General features: G+C 53.2%; 1 protein-coding gene across 1 annotated transcript in view; it reads left to right on the forward strand.

The window, feature by feature from the left end:
• The window catches only part of LOC143692750 (serine/threonine-protein kinase pim-1-like), a 78,295-nt gene extending 60,612 nt beyond the window's left edge, over positions 1–17,683 (forward strand). Inside the window, exons 2-6 of the mRNA XM_077172993.1 lie at positions 3,059–3,165; positions 3,279–3,329; positions 3,434–3,800; positions 4,446–4,622; positions 17,586–17,683. Of these exons, the coding sequence (XP_077029108.1) occupies positions 3,059–3,165; positions 3,279–3,329; positions 3,434–3,800; positions 4,446–4,622; positions 17,586–17,683 (800 nt within the window). The remainder of the gene's footprint in view (positions 1–3,058; positions 3,166–3,278; positions 3,330–3,433; positions 3,801–4,445; positions 4,623–17,585) is intronic.
• The last annotated feature ends 477 nt before the right edge of the window (positions 17,684–18,160 follow it).

Consider the following 18,160-nt stretch of genomic DNA (forward strand, 5'->3'; position numbering starts at 1 on the left):
CAATCCTTCCGGAAATGTGGTGTTTGCTGGCATTGCCAGTTCCCAGATCTTGATATTTCCCTATTCTAGCACAGCCCAAATCCAGCAATTTGCTGGCACAGAAAGCCAAAACCAGGCAAATACCTGGTACCTACAGCAACCCAATCTCGTGTTTGCTGACACCACCAGTGCCCATATCCGGAATTTTTCAGATGCCTGCACAGCACAATTCCAGCAATATACTGGAACAGAAAGATCACATTTGGCAATTTCCTGGTGCCTGCACATTCCCCACCCAGATCTGGTGTGTGCTGGCACTGCCAGTGCCCACATTGGCAATTTCCTGGTGCCAGCACAACCCAAATGCAGCAATTTTCTGGCAAAGAAAGCCAAAACCAGGCTCCACCCAGATCTGGTGTGTTGGGGTTGGTTAAAAGAAGAAGGAGACCTTGGCTTAAGGCTGTGGGAAAACCCTCTGTAGTTGGGGTCAGCAGGAGCTCCCGCCCCTAATCCTCTTGTTCAGGTTTGCAGATTGTTACTAGAAAGTTCTGAGTTCTCTTTGCTACCATTGGTTACATTTTACTGCAAAAATTTCAATATTCATAATCCTTCCTTCCTCTTGGATCCTTCCCTCAGATCCCACCTTAACCCCTCCCCATAAATAAATGGATAAATATCCCTGCTAGACCCTGGACCCAGGCTTTTTTCTGCTTTGCTCTCTCTACTGTGCACGCCGTCCTGTTTGTTGTGTTTGCCTTCATTAAAGTTCTGTTTCCAGAGCACCAGATGAAAGCAGTCTCTGTCTGTAAAGTGGCCAGAGCTGGTTCTCAGGGAAACCACTGGTCAACGGTCCGGACGAGGGCCAGAAGGTTTCACTGGTGTTTGCTGGCACTGCCAGTGCCCAGAGCTGGAAATTTCCCTATTCTGACACAGCCCAAGTGCAGCAGCAATTTACTGGCACAGAAATCCAAAACCCGGCAACTTTCTGCTACTGGCTCTGACACCGCCCACATCTTGTGTTTGCTGCACCAGTGCCCAGATTTGGAAATTTCCCGGTGCCAGCAGAGCCCAAATCCGGCAGATTTCTGTCGCTGGCAATGACACCACGCAGATCTGGTGTTTGCTGGCAGTGCCAGCGCCCAGATCTGAAAACTTCCTGGTGCCAGCACAGCCCAAGTCCAGTGATTTGCTGGCACAGAAAGCCAAAATTTGGAAATTTCCAGGTTCTGGCTCCAGCACCATCCAGATCTGGTGTTTGCTGGGACCGCCAGTGCCCAGATTTGGAAATTTCCCGATGCCTTCACAGCCCAGGTCCAGCAATTTGGTTTTAGCTAGCTTAGGCAGAGAAGTTCCTGGGACTGTGACTTTCCTTTCTCTTGGAACTGTTTAAACCTGCTCTGGACTGAAAACCCAGAAAAACACCGGCAGCTCACACCTGTGGCCCACCAAGGTCTGGGACGCTGCATTCCAGCACCAGAGGGACTTAGAAGAGACCGAGTGAGCCAACTACAACCCACAAAAAGGACTTTCTGAATTTGCCATCTCTTCAGCACTGACAGAGGTTTCATTTAATATTATTCATTTTTCATGCTTCTGAATACTTTACTTGTTAAATAAACTGGGGTTTTTTCACTTTTCTCGAGGGAAGTCTTTTCCTGAACTAGTAGGGGGAGGGGCCGCTTGAACTTGCTTTCTAGACTGATCCCTTTTGGAGGTTTCCTCCCCAAATTTGCCCTAAGCCAGCACAAACAGTCATCATGAAAATTTCACCAGTGGCATAATTTCCTGCTGGCAAATCTTGGGACAGAAGCTTGACCTTGTTCTCCATGAGACATTCTTGGGAAGAGCAGACAGGAGAAGATTCCTGGAAAACTGAAACGGCTTTCCAGAAGTGAAATGAAAATGAAACAATCCAAGATCTTTTCCTCTATTTATTTCTATGCTCCCCTTTTCCATGTTGCACTACTTCTCCATCCCAGGAATTCCAGATGCACCGCACCTCTAAGATCGGTGACTTAGTGATTTTTAGACACTCGAAAGTACCATGAGCCACACACAGTTTTCCTTCCCCTGGTTTTACTGGAAGGCAACACTGGAGATGTAAGTGCAGTGCTGGGGTCAGGTAGGAATCCTACAGCAAGGGAAGGTGGCCCGACAGTGTTTGACCCTCAGCCAGGCCAATGCAGAGCAGCAAGCGAGGGGATTGCTGTGCCAGTGTGCAGGAGTCAGGGCTCTGCACCTGGGCTCACCGCTGCAAAGTTCCCGTGTTTGGACAGACTCAGGGGCTGTGCCCGGGGCGCGCGGGGCTCGAACGTGGGGCTCGTGGGGCGAGCGGAGAACGGACACGGGGACGAACGGCCCCGGTGCTTCAGTTGCAGCGGCGGCAGCGGCGGCGGCAGCAGCAGCAGCAGCAGCGACAGCAGCAGCAGCAACAGCAGCAGAACAGATATTTTAGATCACTCTTTCTTTCTTTCTTTCTTTCTCTTTCTCTTTTTCCTTCTCTTTCTCTTTTTCCTTCTGTTTTTCTTTCTCTCCCCTTCCCGCGGTCGGGCACCCTTCTCTCGAGGTCCCTTGCCCGGCGTCCCTCTCCTCTCCCCGCCTCCCTCTCCCCTGCCTGGCCGGGCCATGCCCCGGGCGGGGCTGCCCCGTGCCCGGCCCCGGCCGTCCCGCCGCGCTCTCGCCTCCGCCCGGCTCTGGCCGTACTGGCGGTGGCGCTGCTGGGCGGGCATCAGTGCCTGGTGCGGGGGCGGCATCGCCGCCCTTCGGCTCCGCCTGGCCCGAGCCCGGCGCCGGCCCCGACGCAGGCTCCAGCCCCGAGCCCGGCCCCGGCCCCGGCCCCGGCCCCGGCTCCTCCCGGGCCCCGCGGAGGACACAGGCGGCGCGGCCGCTCCCGCCGCCTCCGCTGGGGCTTCCCCGGCCCGAGCTCCGCCGCTCGGCAGCGCGGCCGCCGGCCCCGAGGCTCCCGTGCCGCGTTCCAAAGAGCGAACGCCTGGGCATGGCCGGCCCGGGGCGGCTGAGGGGCGCTCGGGGGCCGTTGCTGGCCCCGGGCCGAGCGCTGACAGCCGCGTCTCGCCCGCAGGGAAGGCGCAGGAGGCCCTGCAGGAGCGGTACTGCCTGGGTTCGCTGCTGGGGCGCGGCGGCTTCGGCAGCGTCTTCGCGGCCACGCGGCTCTCGGACGGCGCCCCGGTGAGCGGCGGGGCCGGCGGCGGGCGCAGGAGGAGGGGGCGGAGGAGGAGGAGGAGGATGGGGCTGGGCACGGCGGGCGGCGAGCTGAGCCCGCTGCTGTCCTTGGCTTGCAGGTGGCCATCAAAAGGGTGCCACGGAACCGCGTCCGGCACTGGGGCGAGCTGGTGAGTGAGCGGGGCCAGCGGCAGCAGCCGGGGCTGCTGGGCGGGGATGAGCCGAGGCCCGGCACGGCATCAGCCCCACTGAGGGCATCGTGCTCCTCCCGCAGCCCGACGGCAGCAGGGCCCCTCTGGAGATCGTGCTGCAGGCCAAGGTGTCCACTGGCTTCCCTGGTGTGGTGCAGCTGCTGGAGTGGCTCGAGCTCCCCGAACACATCGTGATGGTGCTGGAGCGGCCAGAGCGGTGTCAGGACCTGCAGCGTTTCATTGGGGCACGGCGGTTCCTGCCCGAGGAGGTGGCGCGGGCGCTGTTCCGCCAGGTGCTGGAGGCTGTGCGGCACTGCACCAGCTGCGGGGTCCTGCACCGCGACATCAAGCCCGAGAACATCCTGCTTGACCTGCACACCGGGAAGGCCAAACTGATCGACTTTGGCTGTGGCACCTACCTGCAAGACACAGCTTACACCCACTTTGCAGGTGAGCCCGTGTAAGGGTGTACTCCTGGTCCCGGGATCTCATGGCCCAACATCTCCCAGCCCAAGCTGGCTGTGGCAGCGGGGATTCTCCCTTTTGCTGCCAGTCAGGGGACTGAGTCTTCAGCTGAGTTGCTTTAGAGCGGGGCTGGGTGGGAAGCCATCTTCCAGCCCTGCTGGCAGCCTTTGCCAGCCACTCTGCCCAGGACTGGGGCTGGGCTGGGGCAGCCAGCCCGACCAAAACCCCCATGGGTGGGGGTAGCAGAGATGGGGGCGGAACCTGTGCCCCAGCCAGTTTGGTGTGCAGGCAAGAGGAAGGGCTTGGACTGATCCACTCTCCCTGTTTGCCTTGGCTTCCTAATATTTTTGGGGCAATGCAGGCAGGGAGGATAAGGGCATGTTTTCCCCAGCATGGAGAGGGTTTTTCCTTTACAGGTCAGGGTCAGGCTTAGCCAGGGCTTCCTCTGCCCTCTTCTGACACCAGTGGCTTCTTTTCCAAGCCTAAGTTCGTGCACAAGTCCCGGGTGCTGGCGAGAGGGCAGTGGTCACCCTGTGTGCCACTGCTGCAGCCCCCGCAGGCCCAGGGATGCTGGGGCCAGGCTGTGGGAGCAGCAGCATCCCCCTGCTGAACTCCATCTGTATTCTACAGGAACACTGTCCTACAGCCCCCCGGAATGGAACGACTTTGGCTGGTACCATGGCGAGGCAGCAACGATCTGGTCCCTGGGCATCCTGCTGCACCAGATGGTCTGTGGGGAGCACCCGTTCAGGAGGGGCCGGAACCTCAGCTGGGGCCAGCTCCCGCTGCCACAAGGGCTCTCTCAAGGTGGATCCTCTTCTCTGGGCATGGGGGGAATCCCAGTGCTGGGAGCCAGCAGCGGGCTCGTGAGCATCCCGCTCTGGCAGCTGCTGAGGAGGTGGCACAGGTCCTGCTCTCCTCCAAAACAGGGAATTGATGGGAAAGTTTAGGCCCAACCCTGAGCGCATCCAGAATGGCCTGGCCATGGGAATAGTGGGGCAAAGCAGACAGGAGCCTTCTCTGGCTGACCGGCAGTTTCTGCTTTGTCTCCCCAGAGTGCAAAGATCTGATCAGGTGGTGTTTATCCGTGAACTCCTTGGACAGACCCACATTAGAAGACCTGGTCTGTGATCCTTGGGTGCAGGATATTCCTCTGCCATAGAAGAAGGGAGAGAGCCACAGGCACACTTTGATCCAGGGCCCTGGTAAGTTGCAGCTCCACACATGCCGTGGCAATGAGAAGCAGAGGAAGCCAGACCTTTTTGTGCTGCCTGTGTCACTGCACCGGGGCCATGGGATGGGCACACGCAGCCCTTGTGCTGGAGCTGAGCTGCTCTGCCCAGCACTGGTGGCCGCCATCCAAGCTGGTTTTGCTTGTGCTGGTTCCCTGACAGCTGGGGCCCTGGGCAGAGCCCTGAGAGCCTGGTCTCCCCCCAGGGAAGGAGCAGGAGCCCCTGCAGAAGCTGTACCGGGTGTGGATGCTGCTGCTGCTGCTGCTGCTGCTGCTGCTGCTGCTGCTGCTGCTGCTGCTGCTGGGGACAGCCAGGATGACATCAAGGATGACAAGCTCTTCCTCAGCCTGGCCACTGGAGGCTGAAGGTGATGGACTTTGATTCTGGCACCTTCTTCAAAGCCAAACTCCACAGGGAATTTGCAGATGAGTCCCCACCTGGGGGAATTCTGCCAGATTTGGGCATGGCCCAGCCTGGCTGGGAAGCAAAGGTTCCCCCTTTGCTGGGGCAGATGCAACTCATCCTTCAGTCCCTGCCCAGCTGCTTTTTGGCATGGCTGGGGGGATGGGCTGGGCTGGGTACGAAATGGGAGTGGGCTCCTGGCCCTGCCAACAGCCCCCAGCACCCACCGTGCCCCGGGCTGGGGCTGGGGCTGGGGCAGCCAGCCTGACACAAACAAAGCCCCATGGTGGGAGCAGAGGTGGGACTCCAGAACCTGTGCAGGGGCTGCTTTGCTGTGCAGGCAGGGAAGGGCTTGGGCTGCCCCACTGCCCTTGTTTGCTTTGGCATCACCGTGATTTTGGGGAGCAGTGCAGGGGGAATAGAGAAAGTGTGGGCTTCCCTAAGCCATGGCTGGGTTTTTCCCTACCATGGAGGAGTTGGGCCTTCCTCAAGGCCCTGACAGAGATAAGAGTTTTTACCATTTTTCTTGTTTTCCCTTTTTGCATCTAATCTCTTTTCAAGAATGTGTTGTTTGTTTTTCCAGAGGAAGCGTTCTAGGTGGTCCAGTGTGGATGGGGAAGTGCTTGGGAGCAGCTGTGGCGTGGATGGGCGGTGGCCTTGGAGAAGGCTGAGGCCATGGTTTGGGAGCAGCTTTTCTTGCAGCCGTGGCTGGCGTGAGGTGGGTCCCTGTGTGCTTGGCAGGGTGGGATCAGAGCTTTTGGGAGATGGCAGCGAGCACAGGAGCATCCTGCTCTGGGCAGCTGCTGAGGGCTGGATGTGCCGTGGCTGGCTGCAGGCTGGGCACATGTCCTGCCCTCCTGCTCTGCTGCCAAAGGCAGCAGGGATGGGCAGCTCTGGGCACAGCTCTGGGCACAGCCAGCACGGCCTGGGCCCTGCAGGCCTTGGCACAAGGGCACAGGAGCCCTCAGCTGACGGGCGGTTTCTGCTTTCTCTCCTTGCAGCCGGGCTCTGCGGCTGCTGAGGCTGCTCTGGGCTCTGCCAGGGCTCTGCTGGGCTCAGCCCTGGGCCCAGCTGGGCTGGCTCTGCCCTCACATTGCTCTCACAGCTCTGCATCAGACGAGCCCATTGCGAGCACAGCGCCTGAGCTTTCTGCTTTGGCAGCTGAGTGAGACTCTGCTGCAGGCCCAGAGATTGCAGCTGGGGACACACATCCAATTGGCAAGGACCCAAACTCTCCACAGTCCCAGCTGAATGCCTGGATCTGTACAGGCTGTTTTGTCTGTCCCATTCTTCCTTCTTGATTGGCTGGAATTGTGCAGTTGCACTTTCTTCCTCCTCTAGCAGTGCCACGAGTGGGCCAAAGCTGGCGAGTGGGCCGTGCTCCTGAGGCAGTGCAGTCTGGAGCTGGTGGATGGAGAATTGCCCTTCTGCACTGCCAAACCAGAGCAAAAAGCCCTAATTGGGACTTTGTGTCTTTAAGAAACCCCTGACAGTTTCAAAGGGAATGCGCAGCTCATTCACAGGATGAGAAGGAAGGGCATCTTCTAAAGGATTTGGGGCTTGACAGAGTTTCCATTCCCAGTCCTGCTTGGAGCTTGAAGGGCACAAAGCAATTTCCTCTTGCTTCACAACAATTTCACAACATTTGGGAAAAAACAATGTTGGAAACAAAGCCCAAAATCTTTTTTAAAAAGATTACTGAAGCCAGTATCATGCATCAATGCCATCAGCACATTTATAAAGTAAATACCTGAGTTCCCTGTTTCAAAATATCAGTTACCTCTTAATTCAGAGTTACAGAAGATTTTTCACTGCACACTAGGGTTTTGTTTTTATCTTTCCCATTTTATAGAGGTTTTCTTCTTTGCTTTTTCCTTTCTTTTTTCCTTAAAACAGAAAGCATGCTGTAAAAAAGGAATGTCCTTTGCTCCTGGTTCCTGTGTGGAGCAGCTCCCTCCCTGCTGGCTGAGCTGCTCAGGCAGAGCCCGGCAGCTCCTGGCCCTGCAGGGCTGAGGCTTTTCCCCGTTGCTGGGCACAGACTGATGGAGCAGCACTGTTGAACACGGGCACACAGAGGGACCAGCAGCAGCTGCCTTTGCCCACCTGAGGCTCCAGGGCCCAAACTCTGAGCAGCCAGGGCTGGAAGAGACTGGCAGGATCTGATCCCTGACTCTGGGCCAGGGCTGCACAAGTGACCCCACAGCAGCAGCAGCAGCAGCAGCAGCAGCAGCAGCAGCAGCAGATGGAGCTGACTTTCAGCACAGCCCCTGCCCCTGTTCCCTCCCGTGTGCAGCGGTGTCACAGCAGCCTGAGGCACCTGGGAGTCCCCAGTGCCAGCAGGGACTTGAGATGGCAGCCCTGGGCTCCTGGAGGCTGTGCAGGGAACACAGCTGGGCACTCCCTGTCCATGGGGAGCTTGCAGATGGAAAAGGCTGCTGTGCCCAGGCAGCTGCAAGGGCACAGAAAGGAGGCTCTGGAGCACTGGATCTGTGCCAGTGCCACAGTCCTGGGCAGCAGCCAGCCAGCCCTGGGGGAACAGAGGACACAGCATGAGGGACAGAAGCAGGCAAGGGCAGAGACTGGAGAGAGCCAGAGCCAGGAGCAGGAACAGCTGCTCCATTGCACTCTTGGAGAAAGCTCTTGGCTGGTTCCAAGCGCTGAAAGGCGTGAAGGGCAGAGAGGAGGCCACAGCAAACAATGCTCCTGTTTGCACAGCCTCCCCTCTCCGTGTCCCAGAAGGAATTGCATGGACTGTGCTCTTCTCTCCGAGTCGTCTCGTTCAGCATGAGCAGCTCAGCACCAGGAGCTGAAGGAGCTGAAGCCTCAGGCCACAGGAGGTGGGCAAGAGGAGACTTTCTGAGCAAATGAATGCTGCTAACATGGACCCAGCTGAATGCAGTGGATAGAATCATGGAATCACAGAATCCTTTCTCTTGGAAAAGCCCTCTGAGCTCACCCAGTGCAGCCACTCACCCAGCAGTGCCAAGCCCAGCACTAAACCACGTCCCTGAAGTGCCAAGGCCTGGACAGCAGCCCTGAGTGAGGCCTGAACAGCAGGCCCTGAGCCCAAGGTGGCCTCTGGAGGAACCTTCCAACCAAAGGTTATCTTTGTATCTGCTCCCTGATGAAATGTGCATGGTCATTAGCACTGTGATAGATGTAGCCACTCATTAGTGAAACATGTATTGACCTTTGTGTATTTAGAAGCCAGACAAGGCCATGAAATCTGACATCTGGCCTTGTTTGGGGCTGAATGGTCAAAGTCACCTCCCTTGGTTCCTCCTGGGGCCCTGGCCAGGCTTTGGGAGGGAGCCAAGAGGAGGATGAAACCAGATGTTGTCACACTAGCAGTGCTGTCAGTTTGTCCATTCAGCACTGTCAGAGCTGGGCCCTCTCCCAGCGGGGTTGGAGCCTCAGCTGTGGCTGGAGGCACCTGCAGGAATTGCCAGTGCCCAGGAGTGGCTCTGCAGCCCTTGGCTGTGACAGTTTCCCCAGCTGCTGTGTGGGTCTGGGGGATGGTAAAGGCTGAGGGTAACTGGGGCTGGATCTTTCTCAATCACTGCAGGCAATCTTTGGTGGGGATGGTTGGGTGCATTGCTGAGCTGCTCCTGTTGTGATTCTTTGCTGCTTTGAGCTGCAGGAAATGACACTGATTCCTTCAGTTGGAGTCTGTGTCTTTGGTGCTGACCCTGCCCACTGGTAAAACAAAACTGGCCCAGTCTGGCCAGATCCCAACAAAATGTCACTTGTTCAGTGTAAATGTGAGAAATCAGTGCCATCAGAAATTCCCAGATGGGAAGCCCTTCCCTGGAGTTCCCTGGCTCTGGAGTGGGCTGAGGTCGGAGCCCCATGGGAGCAGTGGGGCAGTCGGGTAAAAGAGGCTGAACCCCTGGATGGCTTCAAATGCATCCAAAAATTGCACATGGAAAAGGAAAAGACCTTGTGGGTTTGGGCAGACAAAGATGAATTTGTTAAGAGTCCATTGGAAACAGCAGCTTCAGAAGGAACAATTATTGTTGGAATGCTCCCACATGGAGCAAGAGAAGAAGGTTTTAATCTTGAGCTCAGATGCATTGGTGCAAGTGAAATATCAAAATAATAAATAACTATATATGTATTTATAGTATAATAAGATCCTCATATATATATTTTGATATATTTTTATATGTATGTCTAGGTCTGTCTATCTATATCAATATGTATACTACATATAAAATTATAATAATGTGAAGTAGTGCTGACAATACTAATTTGGTAGCTTTGGCTGCTCAGGGATGTAACACTAAATACCCTACAGAACAGGATTGGCCAGGTCCCTAATGTCAGTGGTCAACTTTGTGAGACTGTATACAGTGAAAAAAGGAGGAAGGGAGGAAATTGGCTGTTTTTACAGGGTTTGCTGATACTGTGATGCAGAGTGCTTTGTCTGTTACTGTGAAAAATTCAGTGATGAAGCCTGCAGGGATTTTCATGTACCAGACTATGCACAAGCTGCAGGATTGGTTGAATGGGTGAAGGGGTTGTTAAAAGAGCAGCTGAAAAAATGAGATGGGAACCTTTGCCCATGGAGAACCCATCTCCCAGATGTGCTCCATGCCCTTAACAATGGCCCACTGGGGAAATGGAAACCCCCTGGCTGTGCACGGCTGCCCCCAGTTTGCAAATCCAACCATGGGCAGTGAGACTTGGGCTGGCTGGGAAATTGTTCTGGCTGTGATGGCCCCTGGCAGGGCCAGCCCAGAGGCTGCAGGGCTGGGCCTTCATGCACTGGAATTAGTTTGGATAAATTCAAAGCAAATGAGAGCTATCAATACTGAAACAGGAATTCAGATTCCTCCAGGACACTTTGCTTTGATAACTGCTCACCTGAGCTTGGCCTTGCAAAGTGTTCCTGTCATGGCAGGAGGAATTGATGCAGATATCCAGGAGAAATTAAAGGAATTGTGTTAAACAATAGTGACCAGGATTGGATTAGTCAACCCCATGACAGGGTAGAACAATTATCAATATTGCAATGTTAAGAAGGATTGTGAAAAAAGGATATCCACCTGCAATCAGCACCATTTGTGGAGATAAAGGGTTTGGATCCAGTGGCCCTAATAATGGAGCCAGAGTGTGGGTCCAGAGGCCAAATGGCCCTCCCGAGGCAGCTGAAGGAGCAGCTCCTGGGAAAGACAACTCTGAGTCCTGAAACCTGGGCAGGAACAATGGGAATGTGTCCCTGCAGCCAAGTGTTCTGTGTGAGAACAAGGAGATCTGACAGGATATTGTTTTACACATCCTGCCAGACCAAATCTCCCTGTTTGCCCCAAGGGCCCCTTTGGGAAATGCTCTGATCCACAGGGCTCCATGTGAAGGCTGCTGTGACACTGAGGGACTTGCACAGGAATTGCATCCAGGAGCCCGGGTGCCCCTCAGGGACTGGGACCCGGCCCCTTCCAGCCAGAGGGGAAAGGGCCCCCCCAGGCCTTGTTAGCCACAGACAGCATGGTAAAGCTGAACAGCAAAGGGCTGGGGGCATTATTCTGGAATTAACATGGTGCCAGCTCCATGGACAACAGAATTCTTGTTCCTAACTCAAATGAGTTTGAGAAAAATGAATGAAGAATGGTCTCACCAAAGTACTACTGGTGTCTGTAAGGTGTATCTTGATAGTCAGCCAGAATCTTTGTCTGCCACAAACACCTCTAGTGTTTGACCAAGGGGTTAGTCATCAAAATGTAATGATGAGTTCTGATGGATTGCTGAGCTACTTTTGTAATTCTTTGCTAATGATGATGTGCTTTGCTGAGCTTATCCTTTTGTAATTCTTTGCAGCTGTGCATGATATAAATGACACAATTCCTTCAGCTGGTGTCTGTGTCTTTGGTAGTGACCCTGCCCACTGGAGAAACAGGGCCCCCTCTTGCCTAAGTGTTACCTGGCAAGGCAGAAACCCTCCCTCCAAAATTCCCCCTTCCTCCTTGTTCCCCCCCTTCATACCCTGAGCATGATGTGCTCTGGTCTGGGCTGTGCCCGGGGTCAGTTGGGGTCACCTGTCCTGGCTGTGTCCCCTGCCCAGCTCCCCCGCAGCCCCAGCCCCTCCCCAGTGTGGCTGGACGAGGGGCAGGACAGGCCTTGGCTGTGCTGCAGCTCAGCAAGAACAAAACCATCTCTGCGTGCTCAGCGCTGTGCCCAGCACCCGGCCCAGCAGTGTCTCAGTGCCAGGGGCTGTGCCCCCAGTGCCTGCCAGGGGTTTCCATGGCAACTGCCAGGCCAGGTGACCCAGGTGTCCCCCCCAGTGCCAGTTGCCATGGAAACAGTGCCCAGCGCTGCCCCTTTCTGTCTGGCTGACCTGGCCTTTGGCCCTGGCAGTGCCCTTGGCTGCTGGTTCCTGGTGCCCGAGCGGCCAGCGCAGCACAGGGCAGGTGGCCATGGCACAGCCCCCAGCAAGGGATCCCCTCTGGCTCTGGGCACTGACACCAGCCCTGAGCAAGGTCCGGCTCCGGGCATTGGTTGCCATGGCACCAAACCAAGGAACGGGTCCCTGTGGCCGTTGCCATGGCACCTGGTGGCACCAACGAGTGTCACTGCAATTGTACCTGGAACAGCCCTGGCACCACTTTGTCCTCAGGGTTGCCATGGCAGCCCAGGGCAGCAACAGCTCTGCAGGCAAGGGGCCATGGAGCCTGGCTGCAGAAATGGCTCCTTGGGCTGGTTTCCAAGGAAACCTGAACTGATGGGGGTTGCCATGGCACCCAAAGCCAGCAGTGGGGTCCCTGCAGTGTCCATGGCAACAGTCCCTTGCAATGGCCCAGTGCAGGTTGGGATGATGATCCACCCTCACAGCTGGCCCAGAGCAGGTCTGCAAGTGCCCTTCCCACAGCCTGTTTGCACAGGGATCTCTGCATTTCCCTTCCCTCACTCTCAGGTCACTCACACACCTCCCAGCCACCCGCTTGGTGCTTTGAGCTGCAAGGAGTTCAAAGCTGCTCTGTCCTTCAGGAGCTGGTCTAATTCTACCTTCAGCCAAGTTTGGATTAATGTTTATATTAGAACTTCCTTTGTGTCTGTGCTAGATGAGTAATATGATGATTGTCTGTCACAATTAATGGACTAATATTATGTGTATATGGAAATATAATATAATATAATATTATATTATATTATATTATATATAATGTATATATAAGAAAAGTTTTATAGATTTATAGTTGTACCTGCTCACATGGTTATCAAGGGACAATGGGAGTTGGGACATCTGGGAGGGCTGGCTTGTCACTATGGCGACATCTGACCTCTAATCAGGATTTCTCACAATTTTCGGGGGCTCTCCTGGGATAGACACCTCTCCCCGGTGGTGCTAGGAGTTTGCAAAAAGAAGTGCACCCACGCCACAAATTTGGTGGAGTCTTCAGATACTTCTGGGGCCACCGGTGGTTGCAGGCTGAAGCTCAGAGACAGCAGGAGGCTGGATGAAGAAAAGAGAAAAGGGGTGAGCACTATTTTTTAGCCAGATAATTACTCTGTAATTCCGGTATAGGAAAGCAAACTCCAGACAGTACTCCATACCAAACCCGTCCTGGTCCATTGGAGTTTTAGGATGCTGGGCAGTTGGAGGAAATGGCAGGAATCATTATAAAGAGGAAAGCAGAGGTGTTTTTCCTCTGTGGACGGCGGGACACGTAGGACAGAGAAGTTTGAGAAGGGTTTTGTGGCACCGAGCCAGTGGTGGTCTCGGGGAGGCACAGCCAGCGCTGGGCTATTCTGGTAGGGAATGGCAGCACACGTGGTGGAGAGGAAAGCGGGGATTTTCCCCCGTGGCCAGTGGGACACATGAGATGGGTTTGTGTAGGGTTTTGCACACCGAGCCAGTGGCGGTGTCGGGGGAGGCACGGCCAGGGCTGTGGTATCCCAGGCTGGCTGAGCAGCGATAGCCGGCGGCAGTTTTGGGGGAAGCGCCAGCAGCCGGGCACTGGTGGCACTGGCAGTGGCCGAGCTCGGTGGGGATGGCTCTTGGGCAAAACCAGCTCCAGGGTTCCTGGAGCCAGCTGAGATCGGGCTGGAAACAGGACAACCGCCGAGAGGTTTGCTGAGGTGGGGTTACCCTGTAGTAGGCGTAACACTTCACATGCCATGGCGAGTCGGGGCGGAGCTGCCGAGCCAGGGTGGGCTGGGGACGGAAGCCCCTGGACCACAGAGTTTTTTTCGGAGGAGAGGTAAAGCTTTTTTCTAGTTTTTTCTCTTCCCCTTTTCTTCCTCTCTCCCCTTTTTCCTCTCTCTCTTCTCTTCCCTTCTCCTTCCTCCTTTCCAGGTTTCCTTTTTTTTCCCCTCTCCCTTCTTAGGGAGCTGGGCTCAGTTGGGAGGGCCTGTGCTTGGAAAGGCAGGCTCTGTTGGGGGCAGACCTGTTATAGGCTGGTCATGATGGGATCATGGGTGAGTAGCGAATCCCCAAAGGAAGACGCAGAGATTGAAGAGGAACCAAGGGGCATCCCTCCAGACAGCCCACTAGGAAGGAAGCTAGCCCGGTGGAAATATGACCCCAACACCAAAGATAAGGACGAGAGCAAAATGGTTCAGTACTGCGTATTGGAATGGACCAGAAGGGAAATCAGGAGAGATCATGTCTACTGGCCGAGATATGGATCAGACAAAGGATGGATATGCCGAGCATTAAACATGATGTAAGAGCTAAGGAACCACTCAATCAGGAGGAGAGTGACTGTGCTGCTTGCTGGGAAGGGGAAACCTCCCCCTCGAAGGTGAGCATGTTTAAGGTAGCAGAACATACAGAGTGGGACCCGTTAGACCTGTTCCCCCTCCCACTTCCAGCAGTCCCAACTGCACCTCCCCTACGCCCTGATGGGCCTAACCAGAACACCAGGAGCAGGGTAGCACAAAGAGAGGAAAGCAGATCAGAGGATGGGAGCCAAGCATTGGGACTGTACCCCCTGAGGGAGGAACCCCTGGGGGGATATGGGAATGAATTGGATTTGTAACTGTACCTCTCAGTTCTTCTGACATGAGAATGTTCAAGAAATAATTGAAAGGATTACTAGAGGACCTCACTGGATTAGTGGAACAGTTAGATCAATTTCTGGGGCCCAATACTGATATGTGGGAAGAGATGCAATCATTAATGATTATGTTGTTCACACCAGAAGAAAGACAGATGATCCGAGCAGCTGAGATATGGATATGGGAAAGGAAGCCTGTGCAAGGACCTCCTGGGGATCTGAAGATGCCCATAGTGCGCCCCACCAGGGACCGCAACAGCACTGGGGGAAGGCAAGACATGGAAGAATAGAGAACGTTGATTACAAAAGTCATCAAAGAAGCAGCTCCATGTAACCAAAATGCCTGTAAGGCTTTCAATGAGCAGCAAAAGAGGGAAGAAACCCCAACAGAGCGGTTAGAAAGCTGAGGAAAAATATAAGGCAATATTCAGGAGTTGACCCTGACACAGTGACTGGACTGATCTTACTGCACAGATAAATTTTGTCATTCATGCCTGGCCAGATATATGGAGAAAATTAGAAAAGTTAAATGGTTGGCAAGAAAAGAGGTTGGAAGATCTCTTAAGGGAAGCACAGAAGGTGCATGTAAAAAGGGATGCAGAGAAGGCCAAGACAAAAGCCAAGGTAATGGCAACTGCCATTAGGGAAGGGAACCAGCATGCAAAGAACAACCCAGGTAAGGGAGGGGGATTCCAAGTATGGGAAGATAGAGGGGAGATGCATCTCCTTGGGACTGGGCAGAAAAAGAAGAGTTTGGGAAACAGGGGAACTTAGGACCAGTCTGCTTTTACTGTAAAGAGAGTGGGAATATTAGAAGGAATTGCCCCCAGAAGGAAAAGGATCTGAGGGTCTATGAGACTGAGCAAAAAGAAGTAGATCAGCAGTGTCAAGGGCTCTACCTCCTGGGGACAGAATACCATCAAGAGCCCTTGATAACTTTAAAAATAGATCCCCAGGAGGAAGAATTTGAATTCTTAGTAGACAAGGGGTCTGAAAGAACTTGTGTTTGTAGAATCCCAAAGGGGTGCAAAAAGGGTCAAGATACCATGCAGGTAGTAGGTGCAAAAGGGGAGGGGTGCAAGGTCTCAGTTATAAAGGAAGTAAAGTTTGAAGGGGCAAATAATGTAGGAATTGGAGATGTTCTATTAGTTCAAGAAGCAGGATGCAATCTATTAGACTGAGATTTACAAGTGCAGTTAAGCATTCGAGTACTCCCAGAGGAAGGAAAAATGGTGGTTAAACTTCTTGAATTAGGGGAAGAGGATGAGGGCAAAATTCATGAGATGGTGTGGGCAAAACCAAAAAATTGAGGCAAATTGAACATGAAACCTATAGTAATAAAATTAATTGATGACAGCTCTCCAGTCCAGGTACGACAATATCCACTTTCCCTGGAGGGGAGACGAGGACTGCAGCCACTGATCCAGGACCTACTTGAGGACAGGACCTTAGAACCATGTATGTCCCCCCATAATACACCCATATTGCCAGTAAAGAAGTCAGATGGGACTTACAGGCTTGTCCAAGATTTGAGAGAAGTGAACAAAAGAGCAGTGAATCGGTACCCAGTAGTGCTTAACCCCTCAACACGACTGAGTAATGTCCCCCCAGCACACCACTGGTTTATTGTCATACACCTAAAAGATATTTTTTGGGCATGTCCACTGGCAGGGGAAAGTAGGGATATATTTACTTTTGAATGGGAGGACCCTGATTCTGGGAGGAAGCAACAGCTTTAGTGGACTGGGTTACCCCAAGGGTTTTCCGAATCCCCCAACCTCTTCAGTCAAACCCTAGGAGAAGTAACACAACTCTTCTCCATCAAACCTGAGATAAAGATTATCCAATATGTAAATTATTTCCTTTTCTCAGGACAGGAAGAAAAAGAAGTTTGGGAATCCACCATAGTGTTGTTAAACTTTCTGGGGGACCAAGGACTTCAGGTATCAAAAGGGAAATTCCAATTTGTAGAGAGAGAAGTAAAATACCAAGGACATGTGATTTGTCAAGGGAGCTGGCGGCTGAACCCTGAGAGAATTACAGGGATTGTTTCACTCCCACTGCCAAAAACTAAGAGGGAAGTCAGAAGGTTTTTAGGCCTGTTGGGATATTGTAGGCTATGGATTGAAGGATACATGCAGGCCATCCAGTTCTTGTATGAAAAGTTAGCAGAAGAAGAGATTAGGTGGGAAAAAGACGATGAACAGAAGTTTGAAGCTTTAAAGCAAAAATTAGTCAGTGCATTGGCACAGAGTCTTCCTGCCTTAGACAAACCCTTCTATCTGTTTGTGGATCTAGAAAAAGGGATAACACATGGAGTGTTAGCCCAGGACTGGGGAGGATCCAGGAAACCAGTGGCCTATTTATCAAAACTGCCAGACCCTGTCAGCCGGAGGTGGCCAACCTGCATTCAGGCTGTGGCAGTGACCGCCCTACTCATAGCAGAAAGCAAAACATTAACCATTTGGGTGAAAATTGAAGATGTACATCCCAAACTCCGTGAGGAGTATCCTGAGCCAAAAGGCTGAGAAATGGCTCACTGATTCCCAAGTGCTAAAGAATGAAGCCATCTTAAGAGATAATGGTTTAGAGCTGATTGTGAGTAACCAACTCAACCCTGCCCAGTTTTTGTATGGAGAACCAAGTGAGGAACTAATACATAATTGCCTAGAGGTTATAAACTATCAAACTAAAGGAAGAGAGGACCTAACAGATCAACCACTCCAAGGTGGAAAATGATTGTACATTGATGGGTCTTCATGGGTAATAAAGGGGCACAGGGTATCGGGGTACGCTATAGTGCATGAAGGGTTGGTGGCCACAGAAAAGAGAAAGTTACCTTCCAACTGGTCAGCCCAAGCGTGTGAGTTGTATGCCCTAAAACAATCTCTGGAAATATTGGCACAGAAAAGGGGAACAATAGATTCAGACTCAAAATAGACTTTTGGAGTAGCGCATACCTTTGGAAAAATTTGGGAAGAAAGTGTGTTATTAAATTCAAAGGGAAAGGGACTGATTAATGAAAAATTTGTCTTAGAAGAGTCAGAAACCTTACAATTACCAGAGGAAGTAGCAGTGGTGTATGTTAAAGGACATCAAAAAGGGATGACTCAGGAGGTGCGTGTTGCCTTCTTGGGAAGGCAGCGGCGACCTGGTTTCGGAGTCCAGCACGGCGATCCCCTCCTGGGATCCCTCGGGGCCAGCAACGGACGCTAACACCAATGTGGTGGATGGTTAAAGGCGTTTATTGAGGGGTCTCAAGGGTATTTATGGACTAAGGGGTTTCTCTACGTCAGAAAGGGGTTTGGCTATACTTTCTAGGGTTAGTATGGAGTGGAAAGTTACTGGCATCCATAGGTTAGGGGGGCTACCTGTTTGGCTACATTCCAAGAGTGATCCTTATCTATGGGGAGAGGTGCAGAAGGAGTCCTGTAATTTTCCGTCACAGCCCGAAATCTTCCGAACACCTGTCCCTTACCTACCACACTTCCCCCCCCTCTTTTACAAATGAACGAGGTAGTCCTATACATAGGCACTGAAATGAGGTAGGAGGTTGAGATCTGACTAGGGAAAAGGGTCTTGGGAAACCTGAGTAAGTTTCTGCCAGGCAAGTCTCTCGTGACTGGCAGTGTTCCCTGTTGAATTCACAGGAATTGTTGCTGTCCCACGAACAGGATGCTAGCCCGTTCTAGGCGGGCCTGAACGAATGAGACTA

The sequence above is a fragment of the Agelaius phoeniceus genome, assembly GCF_051311805.1.
Source record: "Agelaius phoeniceus isolate bAgePho1 chromosome W unlocalized genomic scaffold, bAgePho1.hap1 SUPER_W_unloc_2, whole genome shotgun sequence".
Classification (NCBI taxonomy): domain Eukaryota; kingdom Metazoa; phylum Chordata; class Aves; order Passeriformes; family Icteridae; genus Agelaius; species Agelaius phoeniceus.